Here is a 20,362-nt window from a genome sequence, read left to right on the forward strand (position 1 = left end):
TTCAGGACACTTTGCCTAAACAATTCAGTCATCAGTAATTCTTTATTAGACTTTGCTTTATAAGTATGAAAAACAAGGATCCAAGTGTATAAATTTTTTATAAAAATATAAGTGAATATGAATGAAAAAGAATGGCGAAGATACCAAAGGGACATTCAAACTCATAAGTCAAATATAAAATGACAACGCCATAGAAAATAACAAAAAAAGACCAAAAGACAAATAACAGCATACAAAACACAACGTAGAAAACTGAAGACTGAGCAACACGAACCCCACAAAAAACCAGGGCTGATGTAGGGTACACATGAATGAGACAACAAAGCAACAAAAATACTTCCAAGAAGGCAATATACAGTCGTCAACAAAAGACAGGTGGTGTTTACACAATATACCAAGCTCTAAATTGTCAATAGTCTATAAAAGTTATGAGTTAATTTAACAGAAACATTAAAAAATCTGCCAATAAGACCCAGTTCTTTAAACAACGGGGTTTTTTTTATATTGAAAAACATAGTGCTAGTGGCTTCTTGATAATTTAAAATCTTCCTCATTTAAGAAAATTGAATCAATTCATTATCAAAGTTTTTATTGTGGCTATCTTTATTTGCTAGGTTTTCAGAGCACTAACGAACCATCCATTAATGCAGAAAGGCTCTTGGTTTAAAGATATAGATAACTTATTTCAGGTGAGTAGTCAAATCTTACAAATAGGTTGGTCAAAGGGAGATAACCAATATTTCAATCCTGTTTTGAACAGTCTCAGACAGGATTAGAGACTAATATTCCATTTAAAGGGAAATCACACTATTGTTTATACGCATCGCTCTCGGCGCCGCTATAGTGTCGTGACCGTATTATGACGTCGCCGTTTTGAGTCCGTCGTAAAGGTTGCTAATTTCTAAAATGGCGGCCCGCTCAAAGGGACGTTCACTAAAGCAAGAGAAAGCAAATGACGTTTTGATTTAAGTGCAAAAAATGAAAATGCTACTCAAAACGGACAAAATGTAAAAATACTAGTAGCCGAAAGTGGTCTTGATATGGTCTTGAATTACCTTACGATTGGGTTTAATTCAAATGAGTTACTCTCTTTAAATAAAGATATTATTATTATTATTATTATTATTGAGTTAGTATCTACATACAATACCATTTATACAATTATTTTTCTTAAAGGTTTATTAATTTCACCGAAAAATATTGTTAGATATGAGAAATATCAACATTTATTGTTGATCTGGTCTTTATTATTTGTAGCGAAATCCGTCAGCTCAACTTTTTTTTTGTAGAAAAACTTTTTTTATTTACTGTAAAGTTTATATTTTCATATATTAACAATTTTTTTTATCTCGCAGATTTCTTCGTTTCACGAAGAAAAAAAATATTTAAAAACAAAAGAGATATTTATAACACTTTTTGTCGATCATTTCAGTATAATCAAAGCGTACATCGGCGAACAATGAGTTTCGATGTTCCTTTGGTATCAAACGCCTCTCTCTCTCTCTCTCTCTCTCTCTCTCTCTCTCTCTCTCTCTCTGTTTCTTTTTTTTTTTTTTGGGAAGTGGGGTATGGGGGGAACAAACACATGCACACGAGTGATTCGTAGAGTAATCATATGTGTTGAAATATCAAACGTTATTTAAGAATAACGCCAGTTAAACATCACCGTAAAAGAAGCATACAAAATTTTACATCGGTTGCTGGCTATCGAAATCAAAGAAAATTTAGCACCGTATTATATAGTACATTATACGCAATCTTCCTTTAATGCTTGGTACAGGTTACATAATTTGGGCACAAAAAAAATCATTTTTTGTAGTATTTCTTCAAACTGTCAATTATAGCGAACTGTACGACCAGCAAGTTAAAAAATAAGGCCGCTAGACGTCAATATCAAACACTATGCCTAGTTATTTTTGTACTATTGATGACCGTACTACCTACAACAACAACAAAAAATCCACACTGTATATTTGGCTTTACAAGACTCCAACAAGAGAAATATTTAACACACACACATGTATTTATTTATTTAGAGTAACATGTCTTTCAGAGTGCTAATCTGTAACCATCACATTAAGGTCTGTCTTGTGAAAGAGTATACATTTGTGGTGATATTCATGTAATATTTGCCACTGAAAGTTTTGCAAAAATCAAGAAAAAAACGAAAACAAAAACAAAACAAAAACTAGTAATTCAGATGTAGGTTCGTGTTCAGATCACTCAATGTGATCACTTGCCTGTCAACAAACAGTGATATAGGGAGATTGTCAGATTCCGATCATGACTGTAAAGGACAACCATTTGTTTAATACAAAGGTAGCTGATTTACTCTTGATACCTTGGTTCTTTAGAAAAAACCGGCCAACATGATATAGCAGAGTGCTGAAAGTGGCACACACAATCAATCAGTTATTTTCAAATTACCTATCATTAATCAGTTTTGGCAAAAAAAGTATAAAGGCTATACCATACTGAAACATAAATGTGATAAAAGAATATACAATTCAAGAAAGAGAGGTGCACCAACAGAAAATAGAAACTGCAATCTTTCTTTTAATTTCATCCGATCTCAGATCTCAAAATTTTATATCTTACCAGAATTTATTCTATCTTACAGTATAACTCTGAAGTTTCTAAGTGGAACTCGAGCTTTAACTAGAACTCTTACTCGAATAAACATTCGAACTAAAAATAAAACTGGAACTTTAACTCTAAATTTAGCTGGAACTCAAATTCTTATTCTACATCAAAGGTTATCCACACTCTCATTTGTCATCTGATAAAAAAATTTGTAAGGGTTCCACGGAACCTAGTGTCTCGCCTACTTTTGCTGTTAATCGCAGGCTCAACAAAAATGAGGAAAAAAATCAATAAAAATATTCCTCTCGATACTATCTTTTGATTATAAGAAGCTTCTGTCCAAGTTTGGTATAAATCTAGGATAGTTTATGAATCTAATAAATGTTTTAAAAACTTTAACTGCATACTGTATGTAATGGTAACTGGAAGAAAAACTAAGTCCATTTATAAGTAAAATACGGATAAACAGGTACAAAATTTTGACAAAATTTCCTTCGAGATACAAGCATTTGATCATAAACAAGCTTCTGTCCAAGTTTGGTACATATCCAGGATAGTTTAAGAAAGTTATGGAAATCTTAAAAACTTAAACCACAGAGTGAATGTATTGTTTCCTTGCAGAAAAACTAAGTCAGTTTATAAGTAAAATACGAAAAAAAAAGATTTTTTTTTACAAAATTTACTTCTGGATACTATCTTATGATCATAAACAAGCTTCTGACAAAGTTTGGTACACATCCAGGATAGTTTAAGAAAGTTATTAAAAATTTAAAAACTCTAACCACAGAGTAAATGTATTGTTTCCTGGCAGAAAAACTAAGTCCATTTATAAGTCAAATATTGAAAAACAGGAATTTTATTTTTACAAAATTTACTTCTGGATACTATCTTATGATCATAAACAAGCTTCTGTCCAAGTTTGGTAGAAATCCAGGATAGTTTAAGAAAGTTATTAAAACTTCAAAAACTTTAACCACATAGTGAATATTTGTGGACGTCCACTGCTGCCTCCGCCGACGACGACGCCGATTGACGGAATGTAGGATCGCTATGTCTCACTTTTTCGACTAAAGTCGAAGGCTCGACAAAAAACTAGAGTTAGATAAAATATATCGATATTTCCACAGAAACACGGATAGATGTAGCAGAACAAGAAAAAAAAACTAGATCCGTTTATTACAAATTAAAAGATTTTTTTAAATACATCAACTGGGAACATTATATGTTCCTGATATCAATATGGCGATGTGTATTTCATTGTAAATTAACTCTAAATTATCAGATGCATTGTATTTCTCATAACATACCAACGTTGAGCGATTAATCGAACGGTAATAAAATATACGTAATACATAAAGTTTTAATACACAGGCGATGAACATTGAACATATTATGTACAATGAACATGCAACGATGTATGAAAAATGGGTGCGGGATGATAGAACTCAGAAAAAAATTTGGTTTCCACAGTTCGAATAAATTATGAAGCGTTGTGTAATTACGGAACCAATTTTAAATTTCTACCGAAAATAGGTTTGTTTTAACGTGCTGAGTTTGTGGCATTTTTTAACACGGCATTTCAGGTTTTATCTTCCCGGTGCGAATGGACAAGCTAGTGAAATTATGGTAACGAAATTATTCTGCCTGCAGTCTAAAAGGAACGTGTTACTTTTCAGCCCAGATACCCTCAGTCTTCCGAGGTAGAAGATTCTTTATCTGAAAGCCGAAAATTATTTCTATAATACGGCATGAGGCAAACATTCCTTTTCCCCATACAACAAATGCAATTTAAATAAAATGCTCCGCAGGGCCCAGCTTGATACGACCGCAGAGGTCGAACCCTGAACAGTTGGGGCAAGTATGGACACAACATTCAAGCTTGATACAGCTCTGAATTTGGATTGTGATTAAATATTTGACACAGCATAGGTTTCTGACACAGAATGAATGTGGTCTAAGAACTTAAAAATTTTAAATTGGACATTCACCTATTATGGTCCAATATCCAAAATCTAAATACATGGATAGATTCAGCATATCAAAGAACCCCAAGAATTCAATTTTTGATGAAATCAAACAAAATTTAATTTTGGACCCTTTTGACCTCAATGTGAACAAAGTTGATAACGGGGCCCAAAAATCAAAAATCTAAATACATGGTTAGATTCAGCATATCAAAGAACCCCATATATTCAATTTTTGTTGAAATCAAACAAAGTTTAATTTTGGACCCCGATTTGGACCAACTTGAAAACTGGGCCCATAATCAAAAATCTAAATACATGTTTAGATTCAGCATATCAAAGAACCCTAAGAATTCAATTTTTGTTAAAATCAAACTAAGTTTAATTTTGGACCCTTTGGACCTTAATGTAGACCAATTTGAAAACGGAACCAAAAATTAAGAATCTAAATACACGGTTAGATTCAGCATATCAAAGAACCCCAATAATTCAATTTTTGATGAAATCAAACAAAGTTTAATTTTGGACCCTTTGGACCTCAATGTGGACCAATTTAAAAACGGGGCCAAAAAACCCCATTGAAATTGGTCAAGAAATAAGCAATTTATACGAAGTATCTTTTTTTGCACAATACTGTGCAATTGAATATTTCTTGCTATTGCGCAATACTGTACAATTGACAATTTCTTGCTATTGCGCAATATTGTGCTATTGGATATTTCTTGCTATTGCGCAATACTGTGCAATTGAAGATTTCTTGCTATTGCGCAATACTGTGCAATTGAAGATTTCTTGCTATTGTGCAATACTGTGCAGTTGAAAATTTCTTGCTATTGCACAATACTTATTATATAATAATTTACACATCCTGTTTGGTGTGTATCTCCTACCATATCATTATTATTTGCTTTTAAATATAAATCAGAAATAACCAACTTAAAATAGAAAATTTTAAAAGAAAAAAAAAAAAAAAAAAAGAAAAAAAAGGATAAAAATAAAATCCCCCCCCCCCCCAATTTTTTGAACCCCCTTATGATTCATCACCCCCAAACTCAATCCCAGCCTTCCTTTTGTGGTATGGTACCTTGCAGTACAATTTCAGAGAGATCCATACGCTTGAACACAAGTTATTGTCTGGAAACTAGAAAAATGTGTTTTTTGGCCCCTTTTTGGCCCCAAATTCCTTAACTTTTAGGGCAATTACCCCCAAACTCAAACCCACCATTCCCTATGTGATATGGAACCTTGTGGTACAATGTCAGAGAGATCCATACACTAACACACAAGTAATTGTCTGGAAACTAGAAAAATGCTTATTTTTGGCCCCTTTTTCCTAAATGTTTTGGGCAATTACCCCCAAACTCAATTCCAGCTTTCCCTTTGTGATATGGAACCTTGTAGTACAATTTCAGAAAGATCCATACACTTACACACAACTTATTGTCATGAAACTAGAAAAATGCTTGTTTTTTGCCCCTTTTTTGGCCCCTAATTCCTAATATTTTGAGGCAATTACCCCCAAAATCAATCCCAGCATTCCCTGTGTGATATGGAACGTTGTGGTACAATGTCAGAGAGATCCATACACTAACACACAAGTTATGTCTGGAAGTTACAAAAATGCTTATTTTTGGCCCCTTTTTGGCCCCTAATTCCTTAACTGTTGGTACCAAAACCCCCAGAATCAATCCCAACCTTCCTTTTGTGGTATTGAACCTTATGGTAAAATCTCATAGAGATCTATTTACTTAAACTAAAGTTAGAGTGCGAAAACCAATGTGTCTTCGGACGACGCCGGACGACGACGACGACAACGACGACGACGCCAACGTCATACCAATATACGACCGCAAAAATTTTTGCGGTCGTATAAAAATGAGATGACTTCAACTTTGACAATTACTTTATAATAAACTGTTCAGTATTGTATCTATGTTAACGATTCGATAGATTGATAAAGATATCAATGAATAATCAAAATACCTTAAAAAATATTCAAAAATGATATTATATTTTGTAGTGAAAAGGTTTAATTCAACCTAAGCGTTGCAAGAAATGCTGTTATGCCAGCAATGTTCTATAACGTTAAAAGGTTATAGTTCCCGCCAAAATTCAATAATAAAGATTATTTCCGTTTTAGCGGATTTAAAACATCGGTGACCCCCCTTTTTTATTTATGCTTTTAAAATCTCCCCTGAAGCTGCAACTTATGCAGAAGTTTGAAGGGAAAAACATTAGTAGATTTTTTTTTATTTCAAGAAAAATCTATTATAAATAGCAATTAAAAATGGCGGGAAATGTTCAAATGCCTTCAAAAATAAGGAAACCAAGACAAATAAATGTTCATAAGGTATAAGTTACATTTGACTGTTTTTGTTATTCCAGTTAAACATGGTTTTTCAATAAGTTTGTCTTTTTCTAACAATTTAGAGCGGTATTTCTATATTTCGTTATAACGCGATTCTTTAAATTTTGATGACGTCATATCTCGAAAACAACATCGGTGACCCCAATTTTTTTTTCGCCTAAAATTTTTAATAACTATGATCTGTCTACATGCAAAATTTCAATGAATTATTATTAGTATAAATAGTGTGATTTCCCTTTAAGGATGTTCATTACTTTTGTTTTTGACTTTTTTGTTAGATATTTGGAATCCTCTAGTATTATCTATGTGGTGCCAATCAAAAATTTGCTTACTAAACCCTACTTTTCTTTTCATAATTTTATTACATTTAGAGTAAAAGCCATTATTGAAAATTTTATAAAACCTTGTTATATTTTTTATAGTTTTTGAACGATAAAAGGTGCCAATGTTAAATGTATAGAAAATTTAGAGAGAATTGTTCCTGCCAATTTTCAATTGTATATATCATTGGTGGACCAAGAGGGGTGCTTGCTGGATCTGCACCTGCTAGGGTCACTGAAAGTAGCATAAAACAGCAAACAACAAACAATCAAATAACCTTTTGACCTCAAAACCTTAACTTTCACATATAGAGCATGCATTGCAATTTTTATAAATTGTTGATTTTAAATATGTTTTAAATTTAATTTTTCAGCTTTTCCAGCATTGTATGAATTTCATTGAAACTTGTTCCAGGTATGTTGTCTGACTATTTGTCTTTTATGATACAAATTTCATGAATTTAAATGTGCTTATCTCAAATATTTTGTATTGTTGGGTTGCTGTCATTTATTCTTCAGTTTTAGATAGCAAAACACCCTGCACTAAATTCAACATTTTTTATGAAAATCCACCATTGATCATTAATGAAGACAAACTGATATTTAAAAAAAAATAGGAAAATATTTTTAATCAGCATGAATTATCTTCCTTGGCATATTTAGTAATATTAATAGGTGTAATACCACCATTGTTTTTCCCCTATAAGTCTTTGTTAAATTTGCACTATTATCAAACAAACTACCAAAATGGAAGAAAATACACACAAAAACTTACATGAAAACATAAGGTGAAAAAGTGTGACTTGGTACCTGCAAAAAAATAGATCTGTTGAAGATTTTTTTTTTTTATGAAAATCCACCATTGATCATTAATGAAGACAAACTGATATTTAAAAAAAAATAGGAAAATATTTTTAATCAGCATGAATTATCTTCCTTGGCATATTTAGTAATATTAATAGGTGTAATACCACCATTGTTTTTCCCCTATAAGTCTTTGTTAAATTTGCACTATTTAAAAAATTGTGTTAAATAAAGGAATACTTGGCATGAGTAAAGTTTTATCCTGTCCAGTACTATAGACAAAATTTCACAAAACATTTCATTGCATATAAGATAATAATCATCACTGGAAGTTAACCAATCAAATATCACCCCTTTCTTTCCTGTTTACAAGTTTAGTAACCATGTAACCTCAAGTTTCCAAAATATTTTATAGAAACACCAAATAAAAAAAGAATGGTGCTTTGAAATACCCAAGATATATGTTTATGACTCAGAAATTTTTTACTGCAATGAAATGTAGGATTAAATAGCAGTGAAGTAGACTAGAAAGGGCTGAACAAGAAATAAAGTATCCGCGTAAATGAGTTGGTTTACAGTATTCCTACATTGGCATTTATCTATATTAGGCAAACTGATTTTGATTTTCATTTTAAAGTCAACTAACAAGCTACAAAGACAAGTTAATAAAAGTGTAAAAAAAAAAAAGGAATTTAAACAAAACAATTGTTAAAAAGAAATTTACTGAACAACAAATTTAGTCCATACATTTTGCAATATTTTAGTTATAAGGGAAGAGGGCTAGACCTGAACAAACACAGAATTTTTCCATTTTATTAGCCTAATCAGAATTTTGGTATCTCACTTGTGACAAAAACACAATATTTGCAGATTTGTCAGCAGTTTGATCATCCGGTGAACAATATTAAATTGTCACATTTTCTCATCCCTGAACCTTTTATAGGTTTCTAAATTGTATGGGTTTTGCTCATTGTTGAAGTGACATATAGTTGATACATCCACTTCATTTGAACTTTGGTGGATAGTTGTTTCATTGGCAAGCATACCACATCTCCTTATCTTTTTTTAACTTTAAGTTAATGTGCCATCACATACAAAGTTATCTAATTGTTGAAAGATATAAAAATAAGATAATGTTTAATAATTGTCAATGAGACAACACTCCACCAGAGACCAAATGACACAGAAGCTCACAACTATAGGTCACCATAAGGCCTTCAACAATGATCAAAACCAAAACCGCATAGTCAGCTATAAAAGGCCCTAAAATGACAAATGTAAAAAAAATTCAAACGAGAAAAATAATGTTCAAAACAATAAGAAAAACACAAATATGATATACAGCAACAAACGATTACCACTGAATCACAAGCAGGCTATACATGTTTGCTTGCACCAAACCCTCCCCTAACCTGGCACAGTGGTGTAACAGTACAACATAAAAACAAACAATAAAAACCATTTGAAAAGGGTTCAACTCATCAGAAACTTATTACACTCACATGTACATTACTGCAATATAGAAATTAGACAGATCACTGAAAAAATAATTTCATGTGAACAGTTTCAGTTTGAATATGAGTATATATGAAGGCATATGTAAATGAGACAGCAACCCAAGAACACAAACCACAAAATCAAAACTTTGTTCCAGATAGGTTGTCTTAATAGGTCTTGTATGTTAAAAATTTCATGAACTTTTTTCTTAAACGTGCTTACATTAGGGCTGAGCAAAACAACCAAACAGTAGTTGACTAGACAACTTAGATCCTATATACTTGAGAGACTAATCTCAATTCAAGTAAAATTACTCCTTGGGATAATTATGAATAGTTATTATTGTTTTTTCTTTAAGTATTAAAATATCCTCTGTTTTCACTCAGCTATGATATAACAAAAATACTGTTTTTTTAGAGATGAACTTAGGTCAGAGGTCATACAGTTGACAGGATTCCTAGTTGGACCATTAGTGAAGCATGTTGCAAAGGTATGTTATTTATTTGGAGCATACGACATAAGTAATTCATCATTTCAGAATCTAATGCATTATGGGTAATATTTTAAAAAGCTTCCAACAAAACATTGTGATTGGTGGTTAAATCATTAACAATGGATAGCTGGCATATGGTATGTTGTGATGCAATGATTGGAAATTCTGAAAATAACAAATTATCTGGTTTTATTGAAGCAAAAGAATGAAAATCTGATCAAGAAAACACCATTTATTGATTTTATGGGCAAGACATAAATGGCTACATAAGGGAGCTACCATTTGATTTTTATGGGGGCTAGGATGAAATTTGAAAAAAATAGGCAGGACAGGAGTTTTGAGTAAAAAAAAAAGGCAGGATGAGACACTTGTAAAAAAAAAAGTCAGGATGACAATTTAGGTAAAAAAAAGTCAGGATAAACTTTAAAAAAAAAAGGCAGGACCGAATAGAGTGAAAAATATAAAGGCAGGACAAAGATTACAACTAAAAAAAAATGCAGGACAAAATTTTTCATCCTAGCCCCCCCCCCCCCCCCCCCCCCCCATAGAAATCAAATGGTAGCTCCCTAATCTTGGTGCTTTTTACTAAAAACAAAGTACATAATACTTGTTTCTAATATAAATCTAATTTAAGTAAGAACATTTTATTTAAAGTCAGTATATATGTGCATTATAACAAATCAAATCACAAGCTCTGCTGAGCTCTTTAGCTGACTATCACTTAAAAATTCACACAGTTTCATGCAAAGCAAACAATAAAAAGGGCATGCAAATACAAGCGAAGTGTATCAAAGTTGATTTCTGGACCTCCACAGGCACTGCCCATGTGGCAAGTGTCTATGCACTGACAAATTAACAAAACTATCAAACTAAAAGCAATGAAATAAACTTTTGAATAATTAAGCACTGGCATTCAAAAATCAACTATATTTAGTTATGTAAAATTGCAGAGTAAACGGGCAGAAAAGGCATTAATGAGTCACACAATTTTTAAAGTTACAAAATGTATAATCTAAATGCACTTTAATTTCTAATTACTACTGGTATCTCGATGTTTAAGCAAAAATGCTTGAAATATTTGACTTTAATACTGTAATATACTATAGAACCACAATATAAACTAAGCCCTTGTGATAGCATCTGTAAATCCTGTTCATAAAGGTCAAGTTCTGTTCAAAACTCATCTATGTAAAAAGAACAGAGTTATCCCTCTTTGGATGTGATTTTTTTTTTTTTTCAAATCTTAGCTGCCACAGATATCCTCATTATAAAGGATTATTACTGTAATTTGCAATTGTTCCATCATTCATTTAAGTTCTTATTGAAAAATTTCCCCCAGAATGCACTTTTCCCCCCTATTAAGTATTTGTCATAGTAGTGGACTCTGGGACCATATCATTGGATGTCATCTATATCTGTATTGTGTTCCCCATGACGGAAATTTTTGTTGATGACAGATTTTTTACGGAATTTTTCTCGACTATAGGTAATATATATAAGAGCCTAACATTTGACATTGACACTTGTCTTTGTTGAACTTTAGATGTCCTTTTGCTTTTATGGTGTTGTTGGGTTGGGCTGTCCCATTAAACTTTTCCCCTATATCAATATAACATTGGGAAATATGGAATGATTACAAAGGAGACAACTGTCCACCAAAAGACGAGGATGTAAACATACAACCTTCAACAATGATCAAAACCCAAAACTTAATATTAGGCTATAAAAGGCCTAGGATTACAAATGGTAAAACAATACAACAGAGAAAACTGAATAGCCCGATCAAATCTTTTACGATTTAAAGCATTGCAATAAACTTTTACATGATGGAAGTTGACAAAAAATTGTCTTTGGCTTTGCTTTAGGACGGGATATTCTATACACGATAAAAGGTGAAAAAAATAATCTTTGACTTTGCTTTAGGATGGGACTTTATACATGTTACAAGGTGACAAAAAATCATCTTTTACTTTGCTTTAGGATGGGATACTTTATACATGTTACAAGGTGACAAAAAAACATCTTTGACTTTGCTTTAGGATGGGAAGCATGGGATATGTGAATTCAAATCACATCCGTCACATTACAGCTGTTCATTATCCATTCCTGTAATAAAACACTAGTTCGAGGCAGATATATATTAGAACCTTTAATTTTAATATATATATTACGATCAAACTGCATTATTCAATAAATGCCCTTTTAGTACTTATTTCCAGAAGTCCAAATAAGTTCATAAAGTTCATAAAAGTTACATAGATTGCAGGCATTTAGAAAATATTTAAAAAATTGCTAGTACATGTATGTACATCAAAGATGAGCATCCAATTACATATGTATATTTAATTACATATGTATATGAAATTAAATCACCTAGTCATCAGCACTTTACAGAAAATGACATGTATTTTAATGAGGGGACAGATGCAATGACATTATAAACTGGTGCACATCATGACCTTAAATTCTGATGTATTTAGTAAAATATGTCATAGGCTGGCGTCATCATTCTACTACGCCAGGGGGGAGATGTTGCTGATGAAACTTGTCATCTGACCTAGATTCTGGACAAGGTAAACCTAATTGACATTTAATTATTGTTTATTTTGCGGTATCTGATATGTAATATTATATGTTATATAATCGCCTATGATTAATATTGTAATACATGTTGCATTCCGCAGAAGTTGAATGTTTCTACGTTTAATAAAATAGATATCAAAAGTGACAAGTATTTTCCATTTATTTTTTTATTTTTTGTTAATTGTTACACATCCCAAATCAAAGCAATGTTTTGTAAGAAAAATAAAAAATCGTAAGAAGTAGAATCTGTAGGGTCCCTTTTTGGCCCAAAATTTTTTTTTCCATTTCCAGATGAAAAGTGTTTCAAGTTGATGCAAATATATGTGAGAAACTTAAAACGGACAATTTTTGACAAGTTTTTTTCAGGCATAGCGTTGCCAGTTACACTCCAATGGGGTCCAAAATATAGAGATTTTTGTGTAAGTTGATGAAATCTTCTGGATTTTGTATTGCAATTAAGCCTAGGAAACATAAACTAAATTTTCAAGTCAGAAAAAGTTCAGATTTTATTACAAAAAAAATGTTAAAAAAATCTTGTAAGTCATCACATGGGCTATAGGTTTCCAGTAAACAAAAAACTATTGAAACATACATGTTTTCATTTATTTTGGTGGAAAATTAAGATATATGCTAACTATTGACGTCATATAAAGAACGCCTTTACGTAAATTTTCAAACAAAAATACCTTTCTAGTCATTGTTAAAGCTATGATACATTGTGATAATGTCCATTAAATCCTAATTTGAAAATAAAGCTTAAAAAATAGAGGCCATATTACACACTGATCGATCAAACTGCTTTGTTTGAAGTAATATGAAGGAGTATTTACCATGATGCTAGACTGAAAAATTTTAAAATAAAAAATTAATATAGTTCCAGTCTTTTTTATTTATCTATTATTAGAGTTATCTTTCTTTGCTCATATTTTCATAAATTCAACCTCCAAAGAAATGTAACAGGTGTTGATAACAATCTTCATATTGGTCTAAATATTTGAATAATTATAATATTATATGGCGCAAATTGGAAAAATCTGAAACAGATTTGTTGTAAAATAAATTATATTTCATTATATCAACGAATCATTTGTTTAAATAATCACTAGACTTATTGACAATAAATCAACATTGTCATTTTGACAACCAAGGGGGAATGGTCAGTTCATAAGAAGTTTGACCCCTCAATTCTTGGTCAGTCAGGTGATTACATAATTTTAACTTTAAGCAGATATTTAATTGTTTCAAAATTTAGTGAGATCACATTTCAATTGAAAGAAAAGAGATACTGTGGGTTCATTTAGAATATTGTACCTGGTAGCGATATCTTACATAAAATAGAACATTGTAAAAAGCTGAAAGACGTGCAACATCTCAAGATTCTTATCAAGAAAGAGGTAGAGGACAAATATAAAGTTTTAATTAAAAAAATTAATTTAATAGTTATGATGAAAAAAGTAAGTTATTTTTATACAAAAACATAAAACTTGGTCAAGATAAAGAATTTTACTTGTATTATAAGAAAGTGTTTCACCAAACTCCGTATAAGTGACCACAATCTTGAAATTGAAAAGGGTAGATATTTAAAAATCCATCGAGAAGATAGACTTTGCAAACTATGCAATGTTCTTGAAAACGAGGAACATTTCCTCTTGGAGTGTAGTATAAATAATGAATTAAGATTGGATCTATCTAAAAAATTAAAATGGGAAGACGAATTTATGTCACTTCCAAAAGACCAAAAAATTATTAAATTATTAAACCCTATACCAACAGAACATGTGAAACTAATCGGCTATTTTTTGAAACAGTCATTAGAACTGAGGACAGAAGCAGCTTAATTTTTCATATTTTTTTTTTATATATATACATATATATAAATATTTCTTGACTGCATTAATGATTAATGATTCATGTTCAATTTATATTGCATTGATATATATATATATATAAATATGTCTAAACAAGTGACAACTCTACGACAGATCCATCCATTGGATCACCAGTGAATGTGATACACAGCTGAAAACACATTACTCTAAAATTTGCGGAAGCTATAATTATGTATGTTTTTGTCACAAACATGTTTACAGATTACAGTAGTTGTTGTCTGTTTATGTAGTTCATACATGTTTCTCGTTTCTCGTTTTTATATAGATTAGACCGTTGGTTTTTCCGTTTGAATGGTTTTACACTATGCCGTACCTTGACCTATAATGGTTTACTTTTATAAATTGTAACTTGGATGGAGAGTTGTCTCATTGGCACTCATACCACATCTTCCTATATCTATTAATTTGTTTATATGACAATATAAATTATTATATAATAAGAAATTTATTTTCTTGGGTACTAATTTTTTTAGCATTGATGAAAATTTGTATTTTCATGGATACTGCATTTCATTGTTTTGCCAAAGTCTGCATACAAGCCTACAGAAAATTTGTACTTGTTGAACATTTAAATTTATGGTTCATATATACGAATGAAATCCAGGAAAAATTGGTATCTCACAAATAATGATGATTCCACAGTATATTTTAATTGAGATTTTATATTTTATGATATTACAAGAACAAAACAACAATCTATCTATCAAATGATTTTTTTTTACTGTGAATAAGTTTACATTAGAAGAGTAATCTGTTTATATATTATACATTATCACATCAGAACTATGATGACGGAGAGAATACACAAATACAACATGTCAGAAATCTTAATAGATTCCCACAGGTATAATGACATTAGCCGCATCATTTATAATTAATCTATCTACTAATTATGATATTGAAACGAGGAAGTAAATTAAATGACTGGTATCTCCAAATGATAAACCAAGTCAGTGTGAGAGAGAATTTTGACATTTCAGTCATAATCATCATTCATTAAAACTCAATCCCGATCTGTCAAAACACCCTGGTAATATAAACAAAACATGTCAGGATGATTTTGTGTCATGGTGCCTGTTAGATCAGGAACATTAATACTACTTATTAGTTATGATGAGTGAGGCAGTTTGTCGGTCAAGTGCCATGTTCTTTTATGATTGTGGTAAGTTACCACTAAGACTGACGTTAGTGCCTGCAGTTTCATAGTTATACATTTGTAATTGTTATTGGTATAAAGGCATATGGGACTCTTGAATTTTTTAATTGACCTTTATTTTTTTTATGGAATTTGTCAACTGTAAAAGTTATTTGTTTGCAGTGACATATATATTTCGGTGTTAATCAAACATAAAACTTTTAAAAACCAAATCCAGTATGAAAATAAGGAAATGTGATTATGGGGGAAGGGGGGGAGCGGAGGTTACAAAGATTTTAATTTTTATGGAACAATACAAATCTATAATATAGTTTCACTAGATGATTAATATTCAAAAGACCGTTGACATGCTTTAATAGAACCAATTTTACATTGGACAACATGGAAGTATATGTAGACAACATGTACATTCAAAGTTGCTTCCAATATAATCAGTATATTGATAAGAATAGTTTTTCTTGTAACTGTGATGCCGTTCTGATGTCATTGTTTTCACCATAAGTGTAACTTTACATAGATTGTTTTTTACTTGTTTTACTTGTCTAATATGAATTTTATAAAGATGTTCCATTTCTGAAATCTCTGGATTGAAACCAAGCAGGATCACATCTATAGGATATTAAGTTGAAAATAAGCATACTTCCATGCACGTCCATAGTGTTATTTGCCAACCAATATTGTGACCATTACCTTGGTGGTAAAGTTGCCACAATTGTAGTTTTATGATTACTTCAGTAAATTATTCACCACATGTATACAATACAAGTTACTTTAATGTATAAAAGAAAACCTTGACAAGTTGACCAATTCAAAACAAAGATTTTATACAACATGACACAAACATATATATCATAATGTATTCATTAGACATATGTGATAATTAAAATTACGTGTAAGTTTCAGTCCAGCTGACTTGCTTCAGATTTATTATGTTCATTGGACAAATGAAAAATTCATTTTTGTCAGTCCTCAAAACAGACATGACTTGTTGGTATTGTTCTTAAATATCAATTACAATTAAAAAATGTTTTTAAATGACTCTTATTACATGTTTTTAATTATATTCGTGTAAGTCTGGCATTGGGGTCAGATGTACTTTAAAAGAGCTCTTAATCCAATTTATTTAAACCAAATTATTTTAAATTGTTATGGCAGCCAAGCATCTTCTTTCTTTTAGAAAAACAACATCTCTATACAATGGCAGCACTGTAATCTTGCATCATACTTGTTGAAATTTAAGTAAATGTGGGTAATTATTTTGTTAACAGCTGTCTACCCAATCAATCAACGAAATACTCCAAGAAAAAAAAACATGATGAAAAAGCAGTGGTATGACTTCTAAGATATGTTTACAATTGCAGATCTTCTGTATTTTGAAAATGAACTGAACTCTGGTGGGAAAATTTTGTCTGTATGTTTCTCATCCTAAGATATAATTTTTACAATATGTGTCTAATGTGCACAGTAGATGGATGGATGGCACATGGAAGGGTGTTAATAATCTTCCTACTGTTTGATTGGTGATTGAGGGAAGGTAGGACCACCCATGGGAGTGTCAATCATCAGACATCAAAGAAACAATTGTTTACATGATTGTTTACTGTTTCTTTGATTAGCACTTATCCTGAGAATGCATCAAAGTTTGTTGTGTTTTGTTGCCTGAGCAATCATGCTTAATGTTGACAAACAAAACACTGCTATTGTCTTTGTCAGGTTTATCCAAATTAAGGATTGAAGGAGTGGAGTTTGGGGTTTAGGTGTTGTGGGGGTCATGCTTAATGTTGACAAACAAAGCACTGCTATTGTCTTTGTCAGGTTTATCCAGATTAAGGATTGAAGGAGTGGGGTTTAGGTGTTGTGGTGAGGGGGTCATGCTTAATGTTGACAAACAAAACACTGCTATTATCTTTGTCAGGTTTATCCAGATTAAGGATTGAAGGAGTGGGGTTTGGGGTTTATGTGTTGTGGTGTGGGGGTCATGCTTAAAGGTTAACAAACAAAACACTGCTATTGTCTATTTCAGGTGTATCCTGATTGTGGATTTTAGGAGTGGGGTTTAGGTGTGGTGTGATTTGGGGATCATGCCAAATGTTGACAAACAAAACACTGGTATTGTGTCATTTAGGTGTATCCAGATTGTGGATTACTGGAGTGGGGTTGGGGTTTAGGTGTGGTATGGGGTCATGCTTAATGTTGACAGACAACACTGGAATCGTCTCAATCAGGTTTACCCAGATTGTAGATAACTGTAGTGGGTTTTGGTATTTTAGGTGTGATCAGGGTGCAATGCTATATGTTGACAAACAAAACACTGGTATTGTCTTTCCAGGTTTATCTAGATTACAAATTATAGAAGGGGATATTGGTTTAAGGTGTGGTGTTTGTGTCAAACTTTATATTGACAAATAAAACACTGGTATTGTCTCTATCTACTTTAATTATAAAATGTTATTTTGGGAGGAGACATGTTGTCACACATTAAAACAAAGTTGTCGCCTGTAATATTGTGATATGTGTCATTTTCTACGTTGCTTTGTGTTATTACAACTAACAACATATGGATGTCCAAGGACATTTTAAAATCTATGCCAAATAAAGGTTTATGACAAAAGCCCCCACAGACCAAAGCCCCCTTGATGCTTGATGATCTCTGTACAAAGAGTCACAATGTTTATTTATACCACCCTTACAAGGAGCAGATAGATATCGTTGTTGTTTGTTGCTGTATATCATATTTGTTTTTCATTTATTGTTTTGTTTATAAAGGCATTTAAGGAAGAAAAAAAACAAACAAACAAATAAACATTTTTTTTAAACTTTTTTTGTCTATGTTACATATTTGTATTGTTATTGTTTATTTGTGTTATTTAGTAAAAATCCTATTGTTTCGATTTGATACTTTTGAATATCTTATAAATCAGGCAGATGGCTTTCTCATTTGAATTGTTTAACATTTTGTCATTTTGGGGCGTTTTATAGTTTGCTATGCATGTTGGTTTTGCTCATTATTGAAGAGTGTACAGTGACCTTTAGGTGCTTATATTTATGCCCTTTGAACTCAGATGGATATTTGTCCTGAAGCATCTTTTCAGTCTTTCATTGGAGAGGTTATGTTGCTAGTTGTGTGTTGTGTAATTTCAGTAAAGATCTGCCAAACAAGACGGCCACCATCCGGGACAAAAATTTTACTTTGTAAAAACATTTTTTTGGATCCTTGGTTTTTGTCAAACTGTTAAATACCTTCTCGATCATGATGCAGAAAAATAATGAATAATAGTCAGAACAGAAACTAGAACAAAGTGTTGTAAAATCATGGACATATAACCTGTTTTCCAATCAGATAGAGACCATTGGAGATGTAAAAGAAAATCTTAACCACCAATGTTTATTAGACCCAGTGTCAGATTCATGGCGAGGCTTATTCCTTTGATCGGAAAAAATATTATTTTTGGCATAAAATCATCCAAAAAATATTCTGCTCATTCCGCACATCAGAATATATGAAGTTCCATGCAATTACACCGGCCTTTCAAAAATTATGGATCAGCCCCTGAGAGATCCCCTGACTAATAAAAGTGTCACTCAATATTTTTCTGTCTGGTAAAGTGCACATTTTTCTGTAAGTTTACTGCATAACCATAAGATGATAGCCCATTTTAGAACCTGAATTACAAAAAAATTGTAGTAAATGATTACAAATTAAGTGTCATAAACCATTCTTATCTACAAAGTATAATTTGACTTTGAGGAGGTCCTACTAGTGATCAGTAAGTATCACTTTCACTCTATGTAAACAGAACACCCTGACCACTTGTCTTGATACATCCTCAGTCAATTATTATTGAACCTCATCACCATATTACAGAATAAATAAATCAATCTGGATGCATTTGTATGAAATTAGATATCTCTAAATGTATACACGAAAAATTTACCAGTTTGCCCTCTTGATACAAATGTTTATATGTATCTGGTGATGATTATATTTGTAAAAATTAAGAAAGATTTCATGGGAAAGTACTTACGCTCGTCATATTTTATCCTGCCGATTATTTTACCCTTGGTGCAGCTCTAGTGCAGGTACTTCACTTAACAATCTTCTAAGTCATTTTAATTAAAACGGAGGGGTAAATCTAAAAAAAGAAACTTTGCCAATATCTGTTTACAAAAGTCCTTACTGTGTTCTCAATGAAGCATATTACGAGCATGTCTTCTACATGTTTTATGTTTCCTGAAGAGAGTTCAAACTGTCAAGAAAAGTATTAAATACTAAGTAATGTATTTTATAAACAGACTGAAGCCAAACTACCGAATTATGGAGAGATAACTCAATACAACAATAGAAAGTGTTTGCATAAAATCAAATAACTAAGTTAGATATATTCTGAGATAATGAAAAAAAATACTTTTTGTGAAACTTGGTTTTTAAATGAGAGTTATCTCCCCTACACCAACAACTTACAATACAAGTAGGGAGATTATATATTAGAAATAAAAGAAATGCATTTTATAAACAGACTGACGCCAAATTACCAAATTATTTAGAGTATAGACATCTCAATACAACAGTAGAAATTGATAGCACAAAATCAAATAACTAGGTAAGATATATTCTGTAGGGAAAAAAATACTTTGAAAAATTTGAGAAACTTGGTTTTTAAATAAGAGTTACCTCCCTTACATCAACAATTTTCATATTAAAATA

The 20,362-nt window shown here is 31.5% G+C and overlaps 1 protein-coding gene across 1 annotated transcript in view; it reads left to right on the forward strand.

The window, feature by feature from the left end:
- The window catches only part of LOC127699100 (thyroid adenoma-associated protein homolog), a 202,207-nt gene that overhangs the window by 136,853 nt on the left and 44,992 nt on the right, over positions 1 to 20,362 (forward strand). Inside the window, exons 32-34 of the mRNA XM_052202835.1 lie at positions 615 to 689; positions 7,610 to 7,650; positions 9,954 to 10,026. Coding sequence (XP_052058795.1) covers positions 615 to 689; positions 7,610 to 7,650; positions 9,954 to 10,026 — 189 coding nt within the window. The remainder of the gene's footprint in view (positions 1 to 614; positions 690 to 7,609; positions 7,651 to 9,953; positions 10,027 to 20,362) is intronic.

The sequence above is a fragment of the Mytilus californianus genome, unplaced genomic scaffold, assembly GCF_021869535.1.
Source record: "Mytilus californianus isolate M0D057914Y unplaced genomic scaffold, xbMytCali1.0.p SCAF_4, whole genome shotgun sequence".
NCBI classification, from domain to species: Eukaryota; Metazoa; Mollusca; class Bivalvia; order Mytilida; family Mytilidae; genus Mytilus; species Mytilus californianus.